The sequence below is a fragment of the Pelobates fuscus genome, chromosome 1 (assembly GCF_036172605.1).
Source record: "Pelobates fuscus isolate aPelFus1 chromosome 1, aPelFus1.pri, whole genome shotgun sequence".
NCBI lineage: Eukaryota > Metazoa > Chordata > Amphibia > Anura > Pelobatidae > Pelobates > Pelobates fuscus.
Window position 1 is genome coordinate 452,824,909 of NC_086317.1, and position 21,981 is coordinate 452,846,889.

A 21,981-nucleotide genomic window follows, 5' to 3' on the forward strand; every position below is an offset into this window, starting at 1 on the left:
GAGAACCCAAGGGGTCAATTGAAATAAGGGATCCATTGACTTAGGCAAAGGCTCCCATTAAGGCCTTGGGCTGAAGACGTGTGGAAATATGGCTTCGCGGACCCACATACTGTCGGCAATAAAACGTACTCAGCCTACACTGTATTGTAGTGGGATCAGATGTGCACTTTCCGATATGGCCCAGAATTGAGACTGCCTCTCCATACTGGCCTTCCTGTGAAGTCGGATGACTCCAAATTGTTGACCTGTGTCATGTATGTTCTCATTTACGTAACACCCAGTGGTAGAACAGCATTTACAATTTTACTGTTTGGCTAACATGTCCTATTTATGCTACAATTTCTGAAACCCCCCTCCAAAAAAGAAAGTAAATAAAAGTATCATTGGTTAGATGATTATATATGTGTATATATATATATATATATATATATATATATATATATATATATACATACATATATATTGTTTGTATATTGTATTTTTTGTAATATTGTACCCTATTGTAACAATGCAATGTTTTGTGGCCCCATGACATACTTAAAAACAAGAGAAATCTCAATGTATCCTTCATAATAATATATTTTATAAATAAATAAATAAATGATATACATCTGCTACTTTCATTGCTAAAGTCCAAATGGCTCTCGACCAAGTGGGGCAAAACCATCCGACTGCATACTAGGCAATTTGAATTACAAAATCCAGGCATTGTTTCCACAAAGTCTTTTTTTTTTTTTAATCAGGCCATGATCGGGCAAGGCAGGTGGGGCATAGGCAGGTTTTATACTGACTTTTATAGTAATATGAGGGTCTAGTTATTCTTTATGTTTTTTAGTTATTTTTAGTTATTTTTTTTTAATGCAGCAGCTGGTTAGTAAGCTTTGCAATCCGGCACATAATTGACCCTCGCAATTTTCTATTTCTCAAATAGTACTAACAATTATTGTTTGCATGCATAGAAGCAAGTGAACTATAATTTGCAAATTAGAAATTGGTGCTTTGTGAATATTCTATTATACTTTGTATAGGATTCAGATACAAAACACCAATATTAATTCAGACACCGAATGTATCTGGGCAACTGCTTCAGATTCGCTCAAGCAGAATTCCGACTATATTTGGCTTAAGAAATTATGATAATTGTCCAGATTGTTTAGTGTTCAGTGAATAATCCTCTGTACTTCTGCTGGTGAGGAGTCAGGAAAAGGGAGAACTGACTGCGTCACTAAATACGAGCACAAAAAACAAGCTTTACAACCATAAGGCATCATGGAACTCCTGTGTCCAACTATCGCTTTGACCAATATAATCTTTACTGTTTTATCATCATCAGTAAAAAAAAAAATATTTTTTGCTTTATTTTTACGCTTTTTATAACTGTCTCTGTTAATTTCTGAGTCTTTGCATATTTTGCAAAGACCCCTGGTTGTAGTATTGTCGCTTGGGGTGCGGTGCCCTTAGGATATAAATATTGTGATCTTTAATTACTTGATACTGTTCCCCATGGGCAGCACAATCTTCATTCCTTATCTTCTAGCAATTCATCTGCCAGGAGCCTATGTCATTGATGTACTCTCGCAGATGTACAAGAGTGCAACACTGATGTCTATGGAGGTTCCAACAAATCCACAATCTCATAATACGAAAGCTAATGCTTTAGTCCCTAAGCCATCGCTAGCAATTGCTATTGGAAGAGATGAAACAAGACAGCGGTAGGTTTAACTTTCTTCAAGTTTTTTTTTAAGACAGATATTAACCATAAGGTACTTTATTGTACGAGATATGAAGGCATGCAATACAACAATACAGTTAGCATGTCTGATCCGCTCTATCTCAAGAAGTACTGTGCATGCAGTTTTACACCATTCAGCTTTGAAAATAAAAAAATATACATTTATCTTTTTTTCATATCAGACAGTACCAGCCTCCTATATTCTTTAAACTTTCTGCGTCCCAGGCATTGGTACGTTAGTCATCATCAATGCTTTCATTCTCCTATCTTTTTCCTGTTTATATAACTTTACTTTAATCTATAAAAACATTGATATCCCTCATTAACAAAAAACAAAAACAAACATAGGACAAATATATACAACATACACACAAGATGGTGAAACCCTCCTCTCTAGTCAGTCTCCATTAATATTCCTATCCCAAATATATGAGTTAGCTTTTTTTCCCTTCCTTTCTTTCTATCATATCCTTGGGCCCCATGATCTGTTCTTCTTCTTGCTCTTCATGTTTCTATCTCTCCTCTCTTATCTTCTGTCTATATTAGTCCACCACAATCAGTTTACTTAACTACTTATTTATGTCAAATATTTTTTTCTTCTTGAGATTTCTATTCAGACCTCCCTCCATCTTAAGTTGCGAAATTAGTTGATTTTTTACAGTTTCCCAATTCGGTAGAGTTTTAGTCCTCCATCTTCTAGCATTTGGAATCTTCACTGCTATTAATGCATGGGTAAAAAAAATGTTGCAAGTCTAAATTATATTGATGAATATTTAAGTGCAATAAAACCATTTCCGGTGAAAAAGGGAAATTAGATCCGGTTACCATTTCGATTTTGGAAAGGAACAATTTCCAAAATCCCTTAGTGGAGGACAACTCCACCAAATATGTACACAATCTTCCACTCCCTCGTCACATCTCCAGCATATATCTGTTGTACTCTGGTCTATTTTATTGAAAGACTGGGAACCAAATAGAGTCTGTTAATGATCTTAAAATGCAGCTCCACTAAGTCTAGATATTTAATACGTTTAGCAACTGTTAACCAAGCCCTATTCCAGTCCTGTCCATTAATTTTTTTTGTGTGGTTTTAGATCTTTCTCCCATTTCCTTATAGCTGGAAACGCCGGGTCTCCCTTGAGCTGTCTCAATACCGAGTTACATTTATTTAGCAGATTTTTCATGTCTTTTCCTTTTAACAAGTTTCCCAATTTGTTATTCCCATTTAATAGATCCTTGCCATCTGATAGTTCCTTTTCTACCACATACCAAAAAAGTGGCTAGTACCCAGCCACTTTTCCAAACGCAATACTAGCAACGAAAACTGGTTAAATGTGTACGGCACCTACCAATGTGGACGCTGTGTGGCCTGTCGCTACATAGATAAAGACTCCAAATCCATCACAGACTCCTCAGGCACACTAACCATCCCTATCAAACAGTTTTTTAATTGTAACTCCACAGGACTAGTCTACCTACTCACATGTAAATGTGGTAAAAAATATGTGGGAAAAACTATACGCCCCTTCAAGAGGCGTATGATGGAACATATCCACTCAGTTCCATCAAATAGGGACACCCCTGTGGCTAGACATGCTAGAGGACACCATAGTGAAACATTTAGATGCTTCAAATTTGCAGGGGTTGAGAAGGTCATTGTGGGAAAAAGAGGGGGAGATCTGGATCTGATTTTGAGGCAGAAAGAATGCTATTGGATCCAGACATTGAACACTCTATCCCCTTGTGGCCTCAATGAAGGCTTCACATTCACCCCTTTTATTGCATCATAAACCCTTCATACGATATATATTAGTTGCTTGTCACTTATCCCTACAAGTATCATTATACTAATATGTCATTTTCATGGACTGTTGTAAAAAGAACTACGGCAGCTATATGTGTTTTTTGTTAATAGCCACCATGTGATAAACTGTGTCTCCATATGCACTTTATATGTAATCCATTCAATACGTTCTTGCCATAAATCCGGGGAAAACCCACCCCATGGGCGATTTATCCATTGCCATAACATGGAGAATGGGTATTACTGTCTCTCTTGAGCCACTAAGGCAATACCATACTGTATGAATGTATTTACGTTATAAAGAACGAGACCGGTACACGAGCAGGTACCCATGGTAACTCATTATACATGAGTTCCAGATTCGGCACCTAGCTCCGCCCCTCTGTTTCCGATTGGGGCCTCACCATCTGATTGACAGATTGGTGAACCACTCACAAACGGCTATTGCGGCTGAATAGAACGCCGCCCACACTCATCACTGATTGGCTCATTTCTTTCAGTACTACATACTTAACACGAGTCCGGAGCCAGTTCTCCGTTGATAGCCTTTGAGAAAGGCGCTCTCTTTAGCGCCGAAACGCGTTAGGCAGAAGTAATGTTCTTTTAAAGCACAGCACTTTTTTCTTCACCATTGTTTTGGGTGTTTAATCAGGGCAAGGAGGGTTGGTAGCCGGTTTGGAGCGTTATTCAGGGTTCAGTATGAGTTTATACCTCAGATTTGGCACAGATAGGGCATTAGCCTTTGAGGATATATTGTACCTTAGGAGATAGTGTGAAGCAATTTGTAACACGGGTCTAGGACTTTATCCTCTTATGTAACCTTATACTGGGGTTCTACTAACGGGCTGTTTGTACACTCCAAGGATTTATTCTATTTCTATAGCAGGTGTGAAGTACTCTATATCGCACAGGCTGTTACAGTATCCTGGAGTTTACCAGTTTGTGTACATTGTTGCTCTGGGTATTGGAGAGGCTCTCATAGTAGCCACTATAGCTCATGTCCATTTCTGTAGAGAGCAGTTTTTCTCTTGCATAGGACTAGTATATAGCTACAAACTACTTTTACCTCCCTTTACCCACCGCCTAAGCTCATCCCTGCGCTCCCTGAGCTACCTTTCTACCCTCCTCCCTGTTGGAGTGCACTTATTATTTACTATTTTTCACTTTTTATATTCTTTTTACATTTACTTTAAGTTCATGGTTTTGTATACCGATTAAATGATTTTTTATTTTAAGTGACTAACAACTCAGACCAGTATCTCACTAGTGTTCCCTGGACACCTGTCCTTGGTTCACATTCCAGTTTCGTTTTTGTATTGCATTACAAGGGTTATCCCCTACAGAGATACGACCTGGACACACTGAATTTATCTCTGTTTTCAGGGATTTGTTCTTTATCTCATTTCTGGTTTTAGATCTTTCTCCCATTTCCTTATAGCTGGAAACGCCGGGTCTCCCTTGAGCTGTCTCAATACCGAGTTACATTTATTTAGCAGATTTTTCATGTCTTTTCCTTTTAACAAGTTTCCCAATTTGTTATTCCCATGTAATAGATCCTTGCCATCTCATAGTTCCTTTTCTACCACATACCACTTTTCTAGTTTAGACCCTGTCAATTGTGAATTGATACTGTGAAAGAGAATACTCGCTTTATAATATTTCTGTATGACTGGAAATCCTACCCCTCCTTTAGATTGGTTAATTAAGAGGAGTTTTCTTGCCATTCTTGTTTTTTTCTCTTGCCATATGAACTTTGACCAAGACTGTTGGATTAATAGCAACCAACTGTCGGGGACACTCAGGGGGATCATTCTAAACAAGTATAGCCATTTTAGTAGAATGTAGGACTTAACAATATTAGTCCGGCCCCACCATGAGAATTCTAGAGTCCTCCATTCCCTTAAAAGTTTATTCATTTTAGTAAGCAGTGGGAGAAAATTAATCTCTACCATCTTTGCTGGATCTGCACAAATATTGATTCCTAAATAATTAAATGATTTTTCAACCCAGGCAAAGTCAAACTTCTTCATAATCTAATTTTTTTCTTCTTTGTTTACATTAATAGCTAAGATGTAGAGGTTTTTGTATTGTTAAGATGATGTCACCAGCATATAGATTTATTTTTATATTTTCTTTTTTATAATCAAAACCTGCTATCTTCTGCTCTTGTCTTATAGCTAAGGCCAGGGGTTCTAATGCCATTATGTAGAGTAACGGAGACAAGGGACCCCCTTGTCTTGTTCCGTTCAGCAATGAGAACCACTCCGATCTAAATCCATTTCCCATAACTCTAGCCGTAGGTACGGTATAAAGAGCCGAGATATTTTGAAAAAGTCTTTCATCTAATCCAAATGCCTGAAGGGTTTGCCTCATGAACTCCCAGTTGACCCTGTCAAATGCTTTTTCAGCATCTAAAGACAGGGCCAGCATGGGAGCCCCCGTTCTTCTCACATGGTTCAAAATATCAACCAGTTTTCTTATATTATGGGTAGATAAACTACCCGGAACAAACCCCACTTGATCCCTATCAATCACATCTGGTATAATTATTTTCAAACGTTCTGCAATCATAGCCGAATAAAGCTTAACCTAATTCTTTCTGTTCTCAAGAAAAAAAGATCTGTAATCTCTTTAATATGTTTAAGGTTGTTTTCATTTCTCATTATCCAATCCTTCATTCTCCATTCTATTCTCGGTCTCTCAAACTGTTCTTTTAGTTCTAGTATGACCAGATTGTGATCTGACCACGTTGTAGTTGTTATAAAGATTTTTTTTTATCTGTTTCGCTGTTTCTATCACCTAAGATTAAATCGATTCTAGAATATGAACAAAAGGTTTTAGAGAAACATGAAAAATCTCTTTACATAGAAACATAGAAACATAGAATGTGACGGCAGATAAGAACCATTCGGCCCATCTAGTCTGTCTTTCACATAATATCCTCCAGTAATCCAATAACCTAGTTTGTTTTACTAATTCTGATTTTTTTTTTCCATTGATCTTTACCTTTTTATAATTACTACCTTTTAGTTTAGGACTTCTGTCCAAATCTGCATCTAAGACGCAATTGAAATCTCCCATGATAATGACTTGGTCAATTCTGCAAAACACTTTTCTAATAAATGGGATTTGTGACTGGTTTGGGGCATATACATTGGCCAGTGTATATTTTTGATTGTTAATTTTACACACCAAAATTATATATCGACCTTCTGTTCTTGATGAATAATTTTAAGAGAAATATTTTTTGAAAACAAAAAAGCTACTCCTCTTTTTTGTGACTTACAGAAGCATTAATTATAGTAGGAAATAACCTAGACTTAAGTTTGATTTTTTTTCTTCTAATTTCCAGTGTGTTTCTTGGATAGTCACTATGTGTATTTGCTCCTTCTTCAAAAATTCAGGAATTGTCTATATTTTAAATTGCGAATTGATCCCTTGTGCATAAATTGTTGCTAATCGCATATTATCTTCCTAATCTTATTTTTTTCCACAGAGAGACTACGAGGTTCACCATCTTAACATACACACATTTACAACACCACAACTTTATACATTTTCTGCCTTTACTTAGGCATAGATCAATGTAGAAAATAAAATATTTTAAATAAATGTTGATGTCTCTTTAAAAAACAAGGGAATGATTTGGAACACACAAGGAAAAAGTTTCAGAGAAAGCCGAAAAGCAAAATAGAATAGAGATGAACATTCTTTATACAGTAATTACATTTCATTGCCTGAAATGTCACTATCTAAATTAATTTCACTTGCCATTGTCTTCTTTTCCATACTCTGCACAGCCTTTTGTTTGACTTTCTTCAGACCTCACAAAGCCCTCATGTGACTTTCACGGAGGTTTGTAAAATTGGTTTGTGACCTGACTTTCCAAATAATGCTACCAATGACAAGTTCCACAATCATAGGACTCTGCTTGAAAAAGAAATATATTAATAGCCTATGCAAATGGAAATTCTTCTTATTTAAATCACAGTGACACGTTCAAGGCAAAAGAAAAGAAAATACCAGATAGGACATTCATTCCAAACATAATGAAATTCTCTATTAATAAAATATCTGTAGGCGATGGCCAGGTTACGAAAAAATGAGCTTTTAGATAATTCCTTTCTTCCTCTTCATAAATCAAAATACTGTTTAATTCCAAAAGTATTTAAGAACAGTTTACCATGGGCTTCTTTATTTTTTATTTAATAGAAAACCTTTACTTATTTGTACATAACATCAGATGATGAATCAAAATGCGTTTTTGTTTGCCAAGTTCTCTCTAAGCAGAAGTGGTCTGTGTACACTGCAGTAGCCAAATAGCTAACACATGTATATATTTACAGATAGAGTAAAAATATAATATTTATTTGGAACATATTCCAGTGATTATCCAGGATGTTTCTTTCTCTTTCTTGGAATCAATGGTTTCCTGGAAAAATTAGAGAGGATGGCAGATGGAACCTCTTATCAACACTCAATATTTTAGGTTGATATTTTTGTATTTTTGACTATTTCTACAATCCTTCTTGCACATTATTCAGCTTGTTCAATGCAAATATGACATTAATGTATTACTTTATCATAGTACGCAGGAATGAGTATCTTTAATGACTTTACACATACCTAAATACATAGAGGTTTATTCAATCCAATAAAATTGTAGTGAATTTTAAAAAAAAAATTTTATACTAAATATTAGATATAAATATATATGGAATATATAACTAGAATTTAATATATAACTAATCAATGTGCTCAGGATCATATTGAAAATCCAAGGAACAGCTCTAGGGTATATGGAGGTTGGTGTACCGGGTACAAAACAGTGGGACTTATTTAAGTTTCAAAATGTCCAGAGCTTATACTTAAGCTATGCTCTAGCAGAGTGAAGTTAATACCACTGGTGTCCACACTTGGGCTCTCAGATATCGGGCTCCCTCTGTTACACGTATCGAAGGCCAGAAGGAAGAGACTCTGGTTTGGGAAGTTCAAGCAGCCAAGCATGAAAACTGTACAAGTGCCAGGAATCCCATCGCTCTCACTTATTCTCAGATATTAACCACTGCTTACCAAAGCTTCATGTTGTTGAGCTGTGCCTGAATATGCTCCTTAATAGCATGTATGGGTCAATAATTAATTCGAGGTACATGAATGCTCATTCCTCTTGGAGTGCTTTTTAAAGGACCACTAAAGTCTACTAGACCAGTTCATCACGATGAAGTGATATGGGTGTAGTGGTCTGTCATCTCCATAGCTGAGTAAAACTCAGTCCTGCAACCAAATGCTGCTGATAGCAGCATTTGATTATAGAAGCTATGCGTTTCTCTCTCTGAGAAACATAGGATTGGATTAGATCGCGGGTGACATCAGCATGCTTATTGACATCGTATGACACTGCAGCAGAGAAGTCTATGCACTGCAATCAAGGTGCATGATTGATATATATATATATATATATATATATATATATATATATGTATATATATATATATATATATATATATACAAAGTAAAAACCTTATAAATTATTTTAAAAAAATTAGAGGTTGGTGCAGAAAATAAATGTTGAGTAAGCATGTATCAATATTCTGCATTTTGTTTCGGTTAAGTTGTTATATAATTGCCTTAATCATTGAAGGGTCAATTAGGGTGACCATACCAGGTACCACCCTTTCATTTAACCCCTTAAGGACTGAGCCAAATGTACACGTTGTGAACAAAACAAAAAGTAAACAAAACCTGGCATTTGCGCTTTATGTCTGTCCAACCGTAATTCACCTCTTTCATATTAAATGCACCCACCCTTATTATATATAATTTTATTCAGGGGAAACAGGGCTTTCATTTAATATCAAATATTTAGCTATAAAACATAATTTTATATGAAATAAATTGGAGAAAATAAGAAATTCTGTTATTTTTTTAGTTCTACATGACATTTTAACTGTCAATGTCATAATACTGTTTGCTTTTACTGCAATAAAATACACATATTTGTATTCTGCAAAGTCTCACGTGTAAAACAGTACCCTATGTACAGGTTTTATGGTGTTTTGGGAAGTTACAGGGTCAAATATAGCATGTTACATTTGAAATTGAAATTCGCCAGATTGGTTACGTTGCCTTTGAGACTGTATAGTAGCCCAGGAAATAAATTTACACCCACAATGGCATACCATTTACAATAGTAGACGACCCAAGGTATTGCAAATGGGGTATGTCCAGTCTTTTTTAGTAGCCATTTGGTCACAAACACTGGCCAAAGTTAGCGTTAGTATTTGTTTGTGTGTGAAAAATGCAAAAAACGCAAATTTTGGCCAGTGTTTGTGACTAAGTGGCTACTAAAAAAGACTGGACATACCCCATTAGCAATACCTTGGGTTGTCTACTATTGCAAATTGTATGCCATCATAGGGGTAATTTTCATTCTTTGGCTACGATAAGGTCTCAAAGGCAACGTAACCAAGCTGGCGAATTTTAATGTGAAAAAAATGAAACACAAGCCATATATTTGACGCTGTAACTTTTGAAAACACCATAAAACCTGTACATGAGGGGTACTGTTGTACTTTGGAGACTTCGCTGAACACAAATATTTGTGTTTCAAAACAGTAAAAAGTATCCCAGCAATAATATCGTCTGTGTAAGTGCTGTTTGTGCGTGAAAAATGCAAAAAAACATAACTTTTACTGGCGATATCATCGTTGTAATACATTTTACTGTTTTGAAACACTAATATTTGTGTTCATCGAAGTCTCCCGAGTAAAACAGTACCCCTCATGTAAAGGTTTTATGGTGTCTTGGAAAGTTATAGGGTTAAATATAGTGCTAGCAAATTAAATTCCCTATACTTTCGGCATGGGTTGTCAGCCAGGTCCCGCTAATTGTAATTAATTAAGATACCTACTTATGTAAAAATAATGTGTATATATATATATGTATATATGTATATATATATACGTTTGTGTATATAAATATGTCTATATATATATAATTTTTTTAAATATTTGTATTTATATATAGTTATATTTATTTTTAAATATTTTTTAATGTTATTTTTAACGTATTTACATATTTTTTTATATTATATATAAATATATATATAACACTAATTATATATATATTTAATCAGTATCAGTCCATGTGTAAATTGATATTAATATAATTATATATATATATTAATAGTATAGTAACACCTAGACAGTGTATGTGTGTGTATGTATATGTGTATATATATATATATATATATATATATATATATACTTAGATCATATATATATTAGATATATATATGATCTAAGTATATATTTATTTTTTTTACACTTATTTTAATTTCATTTATTTTATTTCCAGCCAGCAGGGGGACTAATTGTCATTACAGTTAGTCCCCCTGCTGGCAATGCACCAGGCAGCTATCCCGGCCATGTGATTGTGAGGTCCTCGCAAGGACCTCACTCTCACATGGCCAAGGGGGCTGAAGGAGGACGGACGTGCCGCGGGGGGCTCCCTGGGAGTCCCCCCAACCGCGATCGCCGGCGTGGGATTGCCGGCGACCGGGTAAGTAAAAAAAAAAAAAACGGAGGCTGTACTATTACGCCCAGCGGCATTTAGAGCCGCTTAAAATAGGGCGTAATAGTACGCCCTCTGGTTTTAAGGGGTTAAACAACACACTTACTAAAATGAAAGCGTAGGACCTTAATTCTTACAATAGAGCTCTACAGGATTAATTTACATCACTCAGACAAAGGAGAGACGTATCCCTCATAATTGTATATGATTATGTATCGACATGTAGGAAGCTCAAATGCTGGATTCTAAGAAGAAGAGCAATTAAAAAAAAAAAGAAAAGCAAAACAAAACCAACACATACTTAAAATAACACTAAAACACTGGAAGTGTCAAACAAGCTATTTATAATCAAAATAATCAAACATGTCTTAGCAAATAAAATGTTATATCTAAACACAATTTTCTGTTAAAATGTAAAATTAGAAAAAATGGCATTTAGTGCCCCTTAGCGAGCAGACCACTTTTCAATTTTCTTACCGTAAGGACCTGTTTTAAAATTTCTGCTGTGTTTGTGTTTAGCTGTAATTTTCTCTTACTCATTTACTGTACCCACACAAATTATATATAGTTTTTCTCACCATTAAATGTTCTTTCTAAAGATACCATTATTTTCATCATATCATATAATTTACTTTCAAAATATTTATAAAATATTGTGAAAAAATGTAAACCCACACTCGAACTTTGACCCCCTAAAATCTGTTACGCATCCGCCCAAAAAATCTGTTACACAACCGCCCCCAAAAAACACCTGTGCTAAATAGTTTACAAATTTTGTCCTGATTTTAGAAATACCCAATTTTAACGTGTTCTTAAAAAAATTTTTTTGGGAAAGTACAAGTAGCACTTTGCTATTTCCAAACCATATTTTTTTTTTTTAAGTTACATGGTAACACTGATATAAGTCAGGAATCCCTGAATAACCCTTCACATGTATATATTTTATGAAAGAAGACAACCTAAGGTATTAAACATGCTCTTTTCATGCAACCATTTTACCATCAATCTATGCCAAATTAAAAAAAAAAAAATTGGTGATTTTTTGACACACATAGCAATTTAAGAATACATGTAGAGAACTTTAAGGGTTACTGTGAAATAACTCCCCAATATGTGTTCAGCAACATTTCCTGAGTATCGTTATACCCCCCATGTACAGGTGTGTCGGGTTCTCTGGGGCTAAATGACCGTATTGGAGTGTGAGCATTCCTGTTTTCCAACTTGGAATTTTCACATCTGGTCATCATGCATCCATGTCCTGTTTGGGACATTTTTGAAGCCGGCCAATGTAATTTACCCCCATCAAACCATATATTTTTGAAAAGTAGACACCCTGGGGTATTTGAAATAGTGGTATTTTAACACTTTCCATGCACCATTTCTACCACCAGTCTTTGTCAAACTTTTGGGTAGTCGTTTTGTTGTGTTATTTTTCTCTCACATTGTACTTTAGCCATGAAATACCAGCTCCTGCTTTATATTATGGGCAAAGATCACTCCTATATGTGTTCAGCAACATCTCCTGAGTACAGTGATACAACCCATGTATAGGTGTGTAGGTTCTCTGGGGACTAAAAGATCTTATTTTGAGGGTGCGCATTCCAGTTTTCCAACTTGGAATTTTCACATCTGGTCATCATGCATCCATGTCCTGTTTGGGGCATTTTTGAAACCAGCCAATGTAATTTACTCTCATCAAACCATATATTTTTGAAAAGTAGACACCCTAGGGTATTTCAAATGGTGATATTTTAACACTTTCCATGCACTAATTCTACCACCAGTCTTTGTGAAACTTTTGGATAGTCATTTGTTTGTGTTATTTTTCTCTCACATTGTATTTTAGTCATGGATTCTCAGTTCCTGTTATGTGTTACTGACAAAGAACACCCCAATATGTGTTCAGCAACATCTCCCGAGTACAACAGTGCCCCCAATGTACAGGTTTTATGGGTTTTGCAAACTTACAAGGGTCAAATGTAGGGCTTTCCCCTTTTCCATGTTTGCACATTGACATTTTCCAGATTGTTTTGCTGGACCTATGTTGCCTTTGAGACAGTATAGCAGCCCAGGAATGAAAATTAAACCCATCATGGCATACCATTAGTAAAAGTAGGCAACCCACGGTATTCAAAATGGGGTATGTCCAGTCTTTTGTAGTAGCCACTTAGTCACAAACGCTGGCCAAACTTAGCTGGCCAAACATATATAAATATATATATGCACACACACACACGTAATACATGTGTATGTATATATATATATATATATATATATATATATATACACACACACATATACTTATGATACGTGTGCATATAATACGTATGTGTGTATATACACACACACACACACACTTTTATTTCCTATATAGGTATAATATATTATAAAATAATTAAACCATTATATAACCAGACAGCCACTGGGGGCGCTTCCGGAAACCAAACGGAAGGTTTGGTCCCTTATCTGACGCTCACAGACCTCCAGCATCATATTTTCCCGATAGGAAAGCATTGAATAATGTTTCTTATAGGTAGGTCTAATGAACGCGTAGGTCTCCTTCGCTGGCTAACTTTGATTGGGGAGGAGCGTGGCCGGAGCCTGACCCAGCACCGAGGGACATTGGCGCTAGATTCAGGAAAGTGGCTGAAGGGGTTTTATCCCTTTAGCTCGGTGAGATAAGATTCGAGGGGAGGGGGGAGGGGGCATATTAACCCTATAGTGCCAGGAAAACGGCTTTGTTTTCCTGGCACTATAGGATCCCTTGAAGGCTAACTCATCTAGTCTGATTACACAGAAGAGGTACTGTGGCGCAAATTGCAAAAAACTAAACAAAATGGTCATGATAGAAAGGTGTCAGAACACACAGTGCTTTAGTGTTTGCTTTGGGCAATGTTCTGCTGGGAAACCATAAGACTTTGTATACATGTGGATGTTACTTTGACACATACCTAGATCTTGCTGCAGACCAAGTACACCCCTTTATGGCAATGGTGTTCCCAAACAGCAGTGGCCTTTTTCAGCATGATAATGCACCCTACCACACAACAAATAAATGTTTAGGAATGGTTTGAGGAACACAAGAAAGAGTTCAAGCTGTTGCCTCGGCCTCCAAATTCCCCAGATCGCAATCCAGTTGAGCATCTGAGGGAATTTGGAGGCCAAATTCAATCCATGGAGGCCCCACCTTGCAACTTGAAACATTTGCTGCTATTGTCCTGGAACCAGATACCACAGGGCATGTTTAGAGAACTTATGGAGTCCATGCCTTGATGCATCAGAGCTGCATTGGCAGCACAATGGGACCTACATGATATTAGGCAGCACTATACACTAAGTGATGCCATTAGTACCTTCTTATATCTATGATTTTCGTAACTAATAATTAACTAATTTAAAAAAGAAAACATGTTTCCTTGCCGTACTACAAACATGGAGTAGCTTCCATCTCCTTCTCCTCTCCTATTTGGTATTACCATTGTAATAATCTCTATAAAAATTTCAAAAGTTAAAAAAAATGCAGTAGCAACTTGTAAAGTTTTAAGAATATAAATAATGTTTATAAAATTAATTTAGTCAAAAAGTATAAACAGAAAACTAGCACCACCAGTGCAGAAAGATCAGCCTAATATGTTTTGCATATTACTACCATTCTTGCTTTAGCAACCTTGCTACAGGAGGTGACAATTGATTTTTAATGACTCTCAGCAAAATGTTTTCGGGTCCATTTTCTAGCACAATAAATGACCTTATGTATACACAAATGCAAAATACACGTTTTATTTTTATTGATTTTATAAATCACAGCAAGGCTATATTATTATGAATAGGTGTCATATTTCCTTCAGACTCTGTTTCATCTTCTGATGGGGCTTCAAAGGTCAATGAACCTCCTAAGCAGCAAATTAAACTGCTCATAATTCAACACCACCTGTGACCTCCCTATATGTCAGCAACTAGTTTGCTAAATTCCTTTAGCTCAGCAAAATGTGTCAAATCCAAAAGGACAAGATAACAATCGATCAAAAAAACTTTAGAAAGCTCTTGAAAGCCGTTCTCAACTTTGCAAGCCGGAAACCCTGAGAAGTGCCAAATCTGACAAGTAGAACATTGAATTATACACACAAGTATTAAATATACATACAGCATTAAAATGCATGCACCACATTGAAATATGCATGTGCAGAGGCATAGCCTAAACCATTAGGAGCATTATCTAAATAATAATCGTGTTTGCTACAGAGATTTGCCTATGACATTTCACTCCATGAGTAAACACCATTGTTATTCAAGACATCAACGACTGGAGATGTTTATATTTTTGTGTTATTAGTTACAGAATGCTGTTTATTCTCTACAGAGTGAGTTTTTGTATTTGCTTTAACATTATAAACTCTGTATAAAGAAACTATTTATGGCTTGTGTCTTGTAAACATTACATTGTGTATATTGGCAGGAAGACATCTTTATGTATTTACCGGAGACGTTTATTGAGTGAAATACTGCAGTGCCAACTGGCATCACCAAATGTATATTGTTGTTTAGTGTCCAGATGACATTTTGTAAGTGAGAGAGATTTTGATACATTTATTTTTGTGTACCGCTATTGTCTGAGGGGCATGGCAGAAGAATTATGTAATGCCTTGTTTTATTGGTAACATCACTTCTCTGAAATTATACCATTAAATAAAACGTTGCCACTCATTTATAACTCGTGTTTACCATTTTTGTGTTCTGTTTTCTTTTAAATTGATATGAAAGATTTAGAAATTAAAATCATAATTCATTTTAGTGTGATGGCATAGCCTGGGCACATGTTGCATTGGAAGGAGAAAACACAGGAACAAGGTTTTGCCCTATCTCTCTATTATTTCTCTACGCTAATTGACAGGTTCAAAGATTGAGGTACTCTGTTCCAAGAAAGACAGTGGTTTTGACTTTTACATTTAATTTTATTCTTTAGACCTCATAAACTCCTATTAGTAAACAATATTTTTGTACTTAAGGGATAAGTAAACATATAAGGGCTGCCACCATTTATAGAAAAACTAAAATGCCAAAAGGGTTTATCATGAGTCCTCTCGTGTTCATTTATGGTAGTGTGGAAGCAGGCTGTAGCTACTTCCCAAAAAAATACCAGGTGCGTGACCGTAAAGAGAAACTATTAGTGTAAATGCTTGTGCTTCTGGGTTTTCAGTCTCAGTTTGCATGTGTGTGATGTCAATATAAAGGAGGGTGAATCAGTGTAGTGGAAATAGGAGCATTGACCAAGAGACACACAAGCAGAATTGTACATGTACAGAGAGAGCTAGTTGATGCTATCAACCTATCTGAATGTGCCTAGTCTAAGACTTCGTGATGGAAGCCTTGGACAATGGAAGCTCAGGGGCTGAGCAGTCAGGCCACCCTCAACCATAACAACTTAATTACGATGAAATTACTAAGGTGCCTAGAGTGGTCATTTAAGCTCTTCTAATAGCATTGCTCATAGCATCCCTAACACAAATGACAAAGGGCTTAGAGCTAGTAAAGACAGGAAATATTCACAGAAAATGGGTATCTAAATAATTGACAGGAAATACATTTTGTATTATTTATGAAGAGGAGAGGAAAGGGAGAGGAAAAGAAGAGGGGAGGCATGTTGATTGTTCAATTCAAATTTTCTTATCTCTGGTGAATGAGATGTCTATATACAATTCAGGACTTGTATGAGAGCATTTTAATAAAGAGTTATACTGTTCGGGAGGTAGAGAGGATCCATATATTATTAGATTATTGATATTAAATAATTGTTAATTGATTTCATTATGTGTACATGCCCTGTTTGTTTCCCATGATCCCCTACCCCTAAACCTTGTCATCAACAACATTGCCCCATAGCTACCAAGTCAAACTTGGCAAGATTCTCTGTATGATGCTCAATGCACAAAGAACACATTCTTACTGATAACAAAAACTAAACAAAACATGTATAACATTAAAGTCAAACGGGCTGGTGACAGAATATCATAATTAACCACATACCCCCAAAAAACATTGGAGTTAAAAGTCTGCGTGTGTTTCACCGCAGAGCACATATTGAAAGTCTCATTTCTATTTATCCATTCCACACAACCGAACATTTAAATAACTGAAATCAAAAAAGGCAGACCTGCGTTTGGAAAATTTACACTAAGATCATCTACGGATTCCGCTACCCTATTAATTATAAAAAACAAACTTGATAGCTTCTAACCTCTTGTTCTGCCTAACAGCCTTGTCGCCTTTCATCCAGGAGATGGTCGGTTTAGGGGAAGCCTGTGGTTTACATTCCAAAACAACTTCTTTCCCTTTAGTTATGATTACTGTTTTCTGCCGTTGGTTTAGCTCAAACATGGGAGCTGATGCTGTTGAATAAAATACATGTAAAAATAATAATCACACAACTGAATCACAATAAACTTTCCTGCTGCTACGTATTCTGTTATCTTGCCTTTAAAACCATTTATGCAAAGACGTCTTTCAAGGAAAACAAAATAGATCCCAGGCAATTTGAAAGAAGCAAAACTGTATTTATTACTTTTGTGCTCAGATGTTAAAGCCCGCTTGTTAAACATGAATGGGTCTCTTATACTGACATCTAAGGAAATGAGAATTTTTAGTGTGAAGAAAAACGCATTTGTTTATAAAACCAGAGGGCAAAAAATTTCACAATTTTACAAGTTCCATTCATTTAATGGAGCATAACAACAAACTTTAAATTGCATCTCAGTGGGGTACTCGTTTCTTACATTGTGTGACCCATGCACATTTAGTTATGCCAATCATTTTCGTTACTATATTAAGATTAAAAAAGGAAAACAGCGGCAACGGGCAGGCAGTGTTAATGCGACTCAGGTAACCTTGCCGATGGCTAGGCTGCCAGTACAGTTATAGTACACATGCATGATGTCTACACATGGTGGCCAATCCAAACCTATCCAAGAATATAGACTAGAGTTGGCAAATCACCATTTTCATTTGAGAAACATATAAACCAGATGCAAGAACACATTAAGGCTGCGTTGACTAATATTTGGACTTATAAAATACAGCTGCAAAGAATTAATCTTTAATGTGAGGTTGTCTGATTTACCCATGTGTGTTCCTTTTGTCACTCGCTCTTATTTTCACAGTCATGTTTACTACAGATATAAAAAAAATCTATTTTCCCTTTACTTATATCATTATTTCATCTTATATTATTTTTTTGTGATGTAAAGGGTCAGTCTAAGCCAAACAACTATAGATGAGTACAGTGCCTTTTTCACTAAACGTGTATGGGTGCTCCCCAATGGACCCGTGTGATAGGCTGAGAATGATGGATGTGGGTCAGCCCATCTCTCCCCGTCTACCACACCTCTCTATGGTCAGACAGAATTGAACATTATAATTTGGTTCTGTTAATCATCAAGTTGGTAGAAGTGATGGAGCGATTTCCAAATAAGGAGGAATTCGGCCTTTGAACTCTTGGCACCATCATCACAACACAAAGTTATTATGGTTATAATAAATAAACTGTCCCTTTCAGAAGTTTTGTTTTCATTCTAGTGATAAAAAGGGCTCATGATTCATCCAGAAGAATGTAGGTTAACTGGTGTATATATTTGAAGGGAATAGCATTAAATTAAATGAGAGTTGTCAGATGGAGTTTATTATATATATATACATACCAAATTAGGAAGCTATCTAATAAACTGCTTAGGGTTCAAAATAAAAAAAAGGATTTATAATGCTCGGATTTGATGTTCAGTAAAGAAAGTGTTAAGCAAAATAAGATGCCTCATGTCATGTTGTAAAATTGTAGATTATGCTAGCTTTAGTTATGTTGTAAAATTGTAGATTATGCTAGCTTTAGTTTCACTAAAGCTAGCATAATCTACAATTTTACAACATGACATGTGGCATCTTATTTTGCTTAACACTTTCTTTACTGAACATCAAATCAGAGCATTATAAACCCTTTTTTTTATTTTGAACCCTAAGCAGTTTATTAGATAGCTCCCTAATTTGGTATCCTTATATAGGGTAACGTAAGGAGTTATCAGCTAAACTGATAAAGGTTTAAAATTAAGAAAAGGGAGTATATATATATTAAACTGCAAACGGTTCAGAACTAAGAAGAAGGGTTTAAACTTAATTTTATCACATGACAGGAGGCTTCCTATTTTGCATAACTTTCTTTACTTATGCATCCAGCAGCACAAGACAATCAATCAAAACTTTTTAACCAATCCTAGGCCAACATAGCCTGTATATAAGTCCTTGATGGGCGTGTCTATCCCTCTTTCTTTGCTGCTTCCAGACAGGCACAGGTCAGAGTACTGCTTTCACTTACATTTTTATTATGTAACACTGTTTAGGAAATTGTTTTATTTTAATCTTCCCCCTACCCTCTCTACCTCTCCACCCTGTACTGCTCCCCCCTTTTATACTGTCTTTCCATTCTACCCGCGATCGCGGCATTTTTACCGCGACCGCGCGCACCTTTGGGGCTATTTAGGAGCACTGGGGTTTTCTGGGAGGTGGGGACGGGGGAGGGAATGTTTATTTGGCCGCCGGTAGCCTCACTGAGCGGCCCTTATCCGTGGCGGCGGAATGCGATCGCGATCGCAGACCGCAATGTCATTTTGGCGCGAATGGCGGCCATCTTGGATCTCGCGCCCGCCATTTGCACCAAAAGGGATGATACAGAGTACAACCAGGACATGTACTTTGCACAGGAGGGCTCCCACCACTCACAGGACAACCGTGAGGAAGGTACCTTCCTAGACTCCCAAGGGGTGGCCATGTTCAACCCCTGCACGATCAGACATCCAAGATCGACAGAATGGGGCTTGCCGGAACATCTGGCCCAGTTCATCCATTTCTGGCTAAGAAAACCAATGGAAAAAGAAGTGAGGGCGAGACTACGGGCAGAATGCCCAAGACCAATGCTACCAGACAAAATTGCACAGACCCCAGAATTTGACACTACCGTGTCCCTGTTCATGTCCCGCGCGGGCCGAGACCCACGGAAAGGGATAGAGAAGGGCCTTAAGGAATCCCAGGACAAACTCCTGGGCATCCTAGGCCCTCTGGCGAAAATACTCGGCAGACTGGACTAGGGAAAATACCTTCAGGGTTTTTTACTTTAGACAGACATCACACGCATCTTTTTCGTTGTTACCGCAGCGTTAAAAATGCAAAATAGGAAGCCTCCTGTCATGTGATAAAATTGTAGATTATGCTAACGTAGTGTACCTATAATCTTAATTTTAATAATGACAGGAGGCGAGTATTTTCCCCCCCATAGGTTTTCGGTTTGTCCCTCCCTAATACTCGCCGATTTCAAGCATATTTACGATAACATTATATTATTGGTAAAGGGGGAACACCAAGGTCTACAATCCGGGTTAGTATATAGTCATATATTGTAGCATTATAGACAATAGCTACACATCGTTTAATATAACTTAAGTAGACAGTAAAGAAATAAGCTTCAGTCAAGAAACATAATATGCATCCTGATGGGATAGCCTATCACAACAAGATATATTGAATAAATCATGTCTATATGTTACATGCGGACAACAGTTCCTTTCCACCACCTTTAACCTATTTCTGTTTTTTTCAGCATAAATTAATTTGAAAGTCGGATGACTAGGACCCTTCAAGCTTCGATCCAAGTTACGGTCATTCAAGTTAACAGAGTTCTAGTTTAGAAAGTTCATCACGGCCTGACGTTACAGGAATTAACACATCAAAGAAAGAAGAATAGACACGCCCATCAAGGACTTATATACAGGCTACGTTGGCCTAGGATTGGTTAAAACGTTTTGATTGATTGTCTTGTGCTGCTGGAGGCATAAGTAAAGAAAGTTATGCAAAATACTCGCCTCCTGTCATTATTAAAATTAAGATTATAGGTACACTACATTAGCATAATCTACAATTTTGATATTTAGTATTTGATATCATGTAGTTATGGTGTTCAAATTCAGGTGTGAATTTGTGTGTAATATTGGTTTAAATATAGGGTGTGCACTTGTCTGTACTGTTGGTGTTTGAATGCAATGGTGTGTTTATGTGGTGTTAACATTTGAATGGCTGTGAGCATTTATGTGTGGTATTGGTGTTTGATTGCAGGGGTATGCTTGTATGTAGTGTTGGCATTTGAATTATTTGTGTATAGTGTGATTAGATACATACACCGCCACACACATACACACATAGTGACACAGATACACATAAACACAGGGCCAGACTAGGAAAAAAATAGGTAGTGTATGGGTGATGTATATGTGATGTAGTGTGTGAAGCGGTTGTAAAGTGTGTGTGTTTAGGGAATGTAGTATGTTTTTGCTTATAGGGGATCTAGTGTGTACATAGGGATACACAGTGCATATGTCAGGAATTTGAGTGTGTGTACGTAGTGCGTACGTGTGCCTATAGTGGATCTATTGTGTAGGACCTAGATGGAAGACCCAGAGTGTGTATAGAGACAATGGGATGTGGAGCTACTAACTTTACATAATGTATGTTCAGCTGATCCAAACCTCACTACCTCTGAAAACAAAATATGCCTCTTTTAAACTGTGGGGATTTTCCCATGATCTAACCCCTTCTTCCCATGATTTCCTGGAGGGCATCCCTTCCATCCCCCTGGTACCTGCTCCTATGCATCTATCTAAGAAGCCCACATAACTTTCTTGTCTTTCAGAATTGTATTACAAACATATCTCTCATGCTATAAAACAAACTAATAGTATTTTTAAAGTTTATGGGATCTTTACCTGATTATGATTATGAATAAAAAGGCAACGTATAAGGTATATGAATAATTATTTTAAGAAAATATCAATAATTGTGCATG

The 21,981-nt window shown here is 36.5% G+C and overlaps 1 protein-coding gene across 1 annotated transcript in view; it reads right to left on the reverse strand.

Annotated features, from left to right (window-relative positions):
* Nucleotides 1–21,981, reverse strand: part of CNTN5 (contactin 5) — a 1,203,952-nt gene that overhangs the window by 216,938 nt on the left and 965,033 nt on the right. Inside the window, exon 14 of the mRNA XM_063430510.1 lies at nt 17,344–17,494. Coding sequence (XP_063286580.1) covers nt 17,344–17,494 — 151 coding nt within the window. The remainder of the gene's footprint in view (nt 1–17,343; nt 17,495–21,981) is intronic.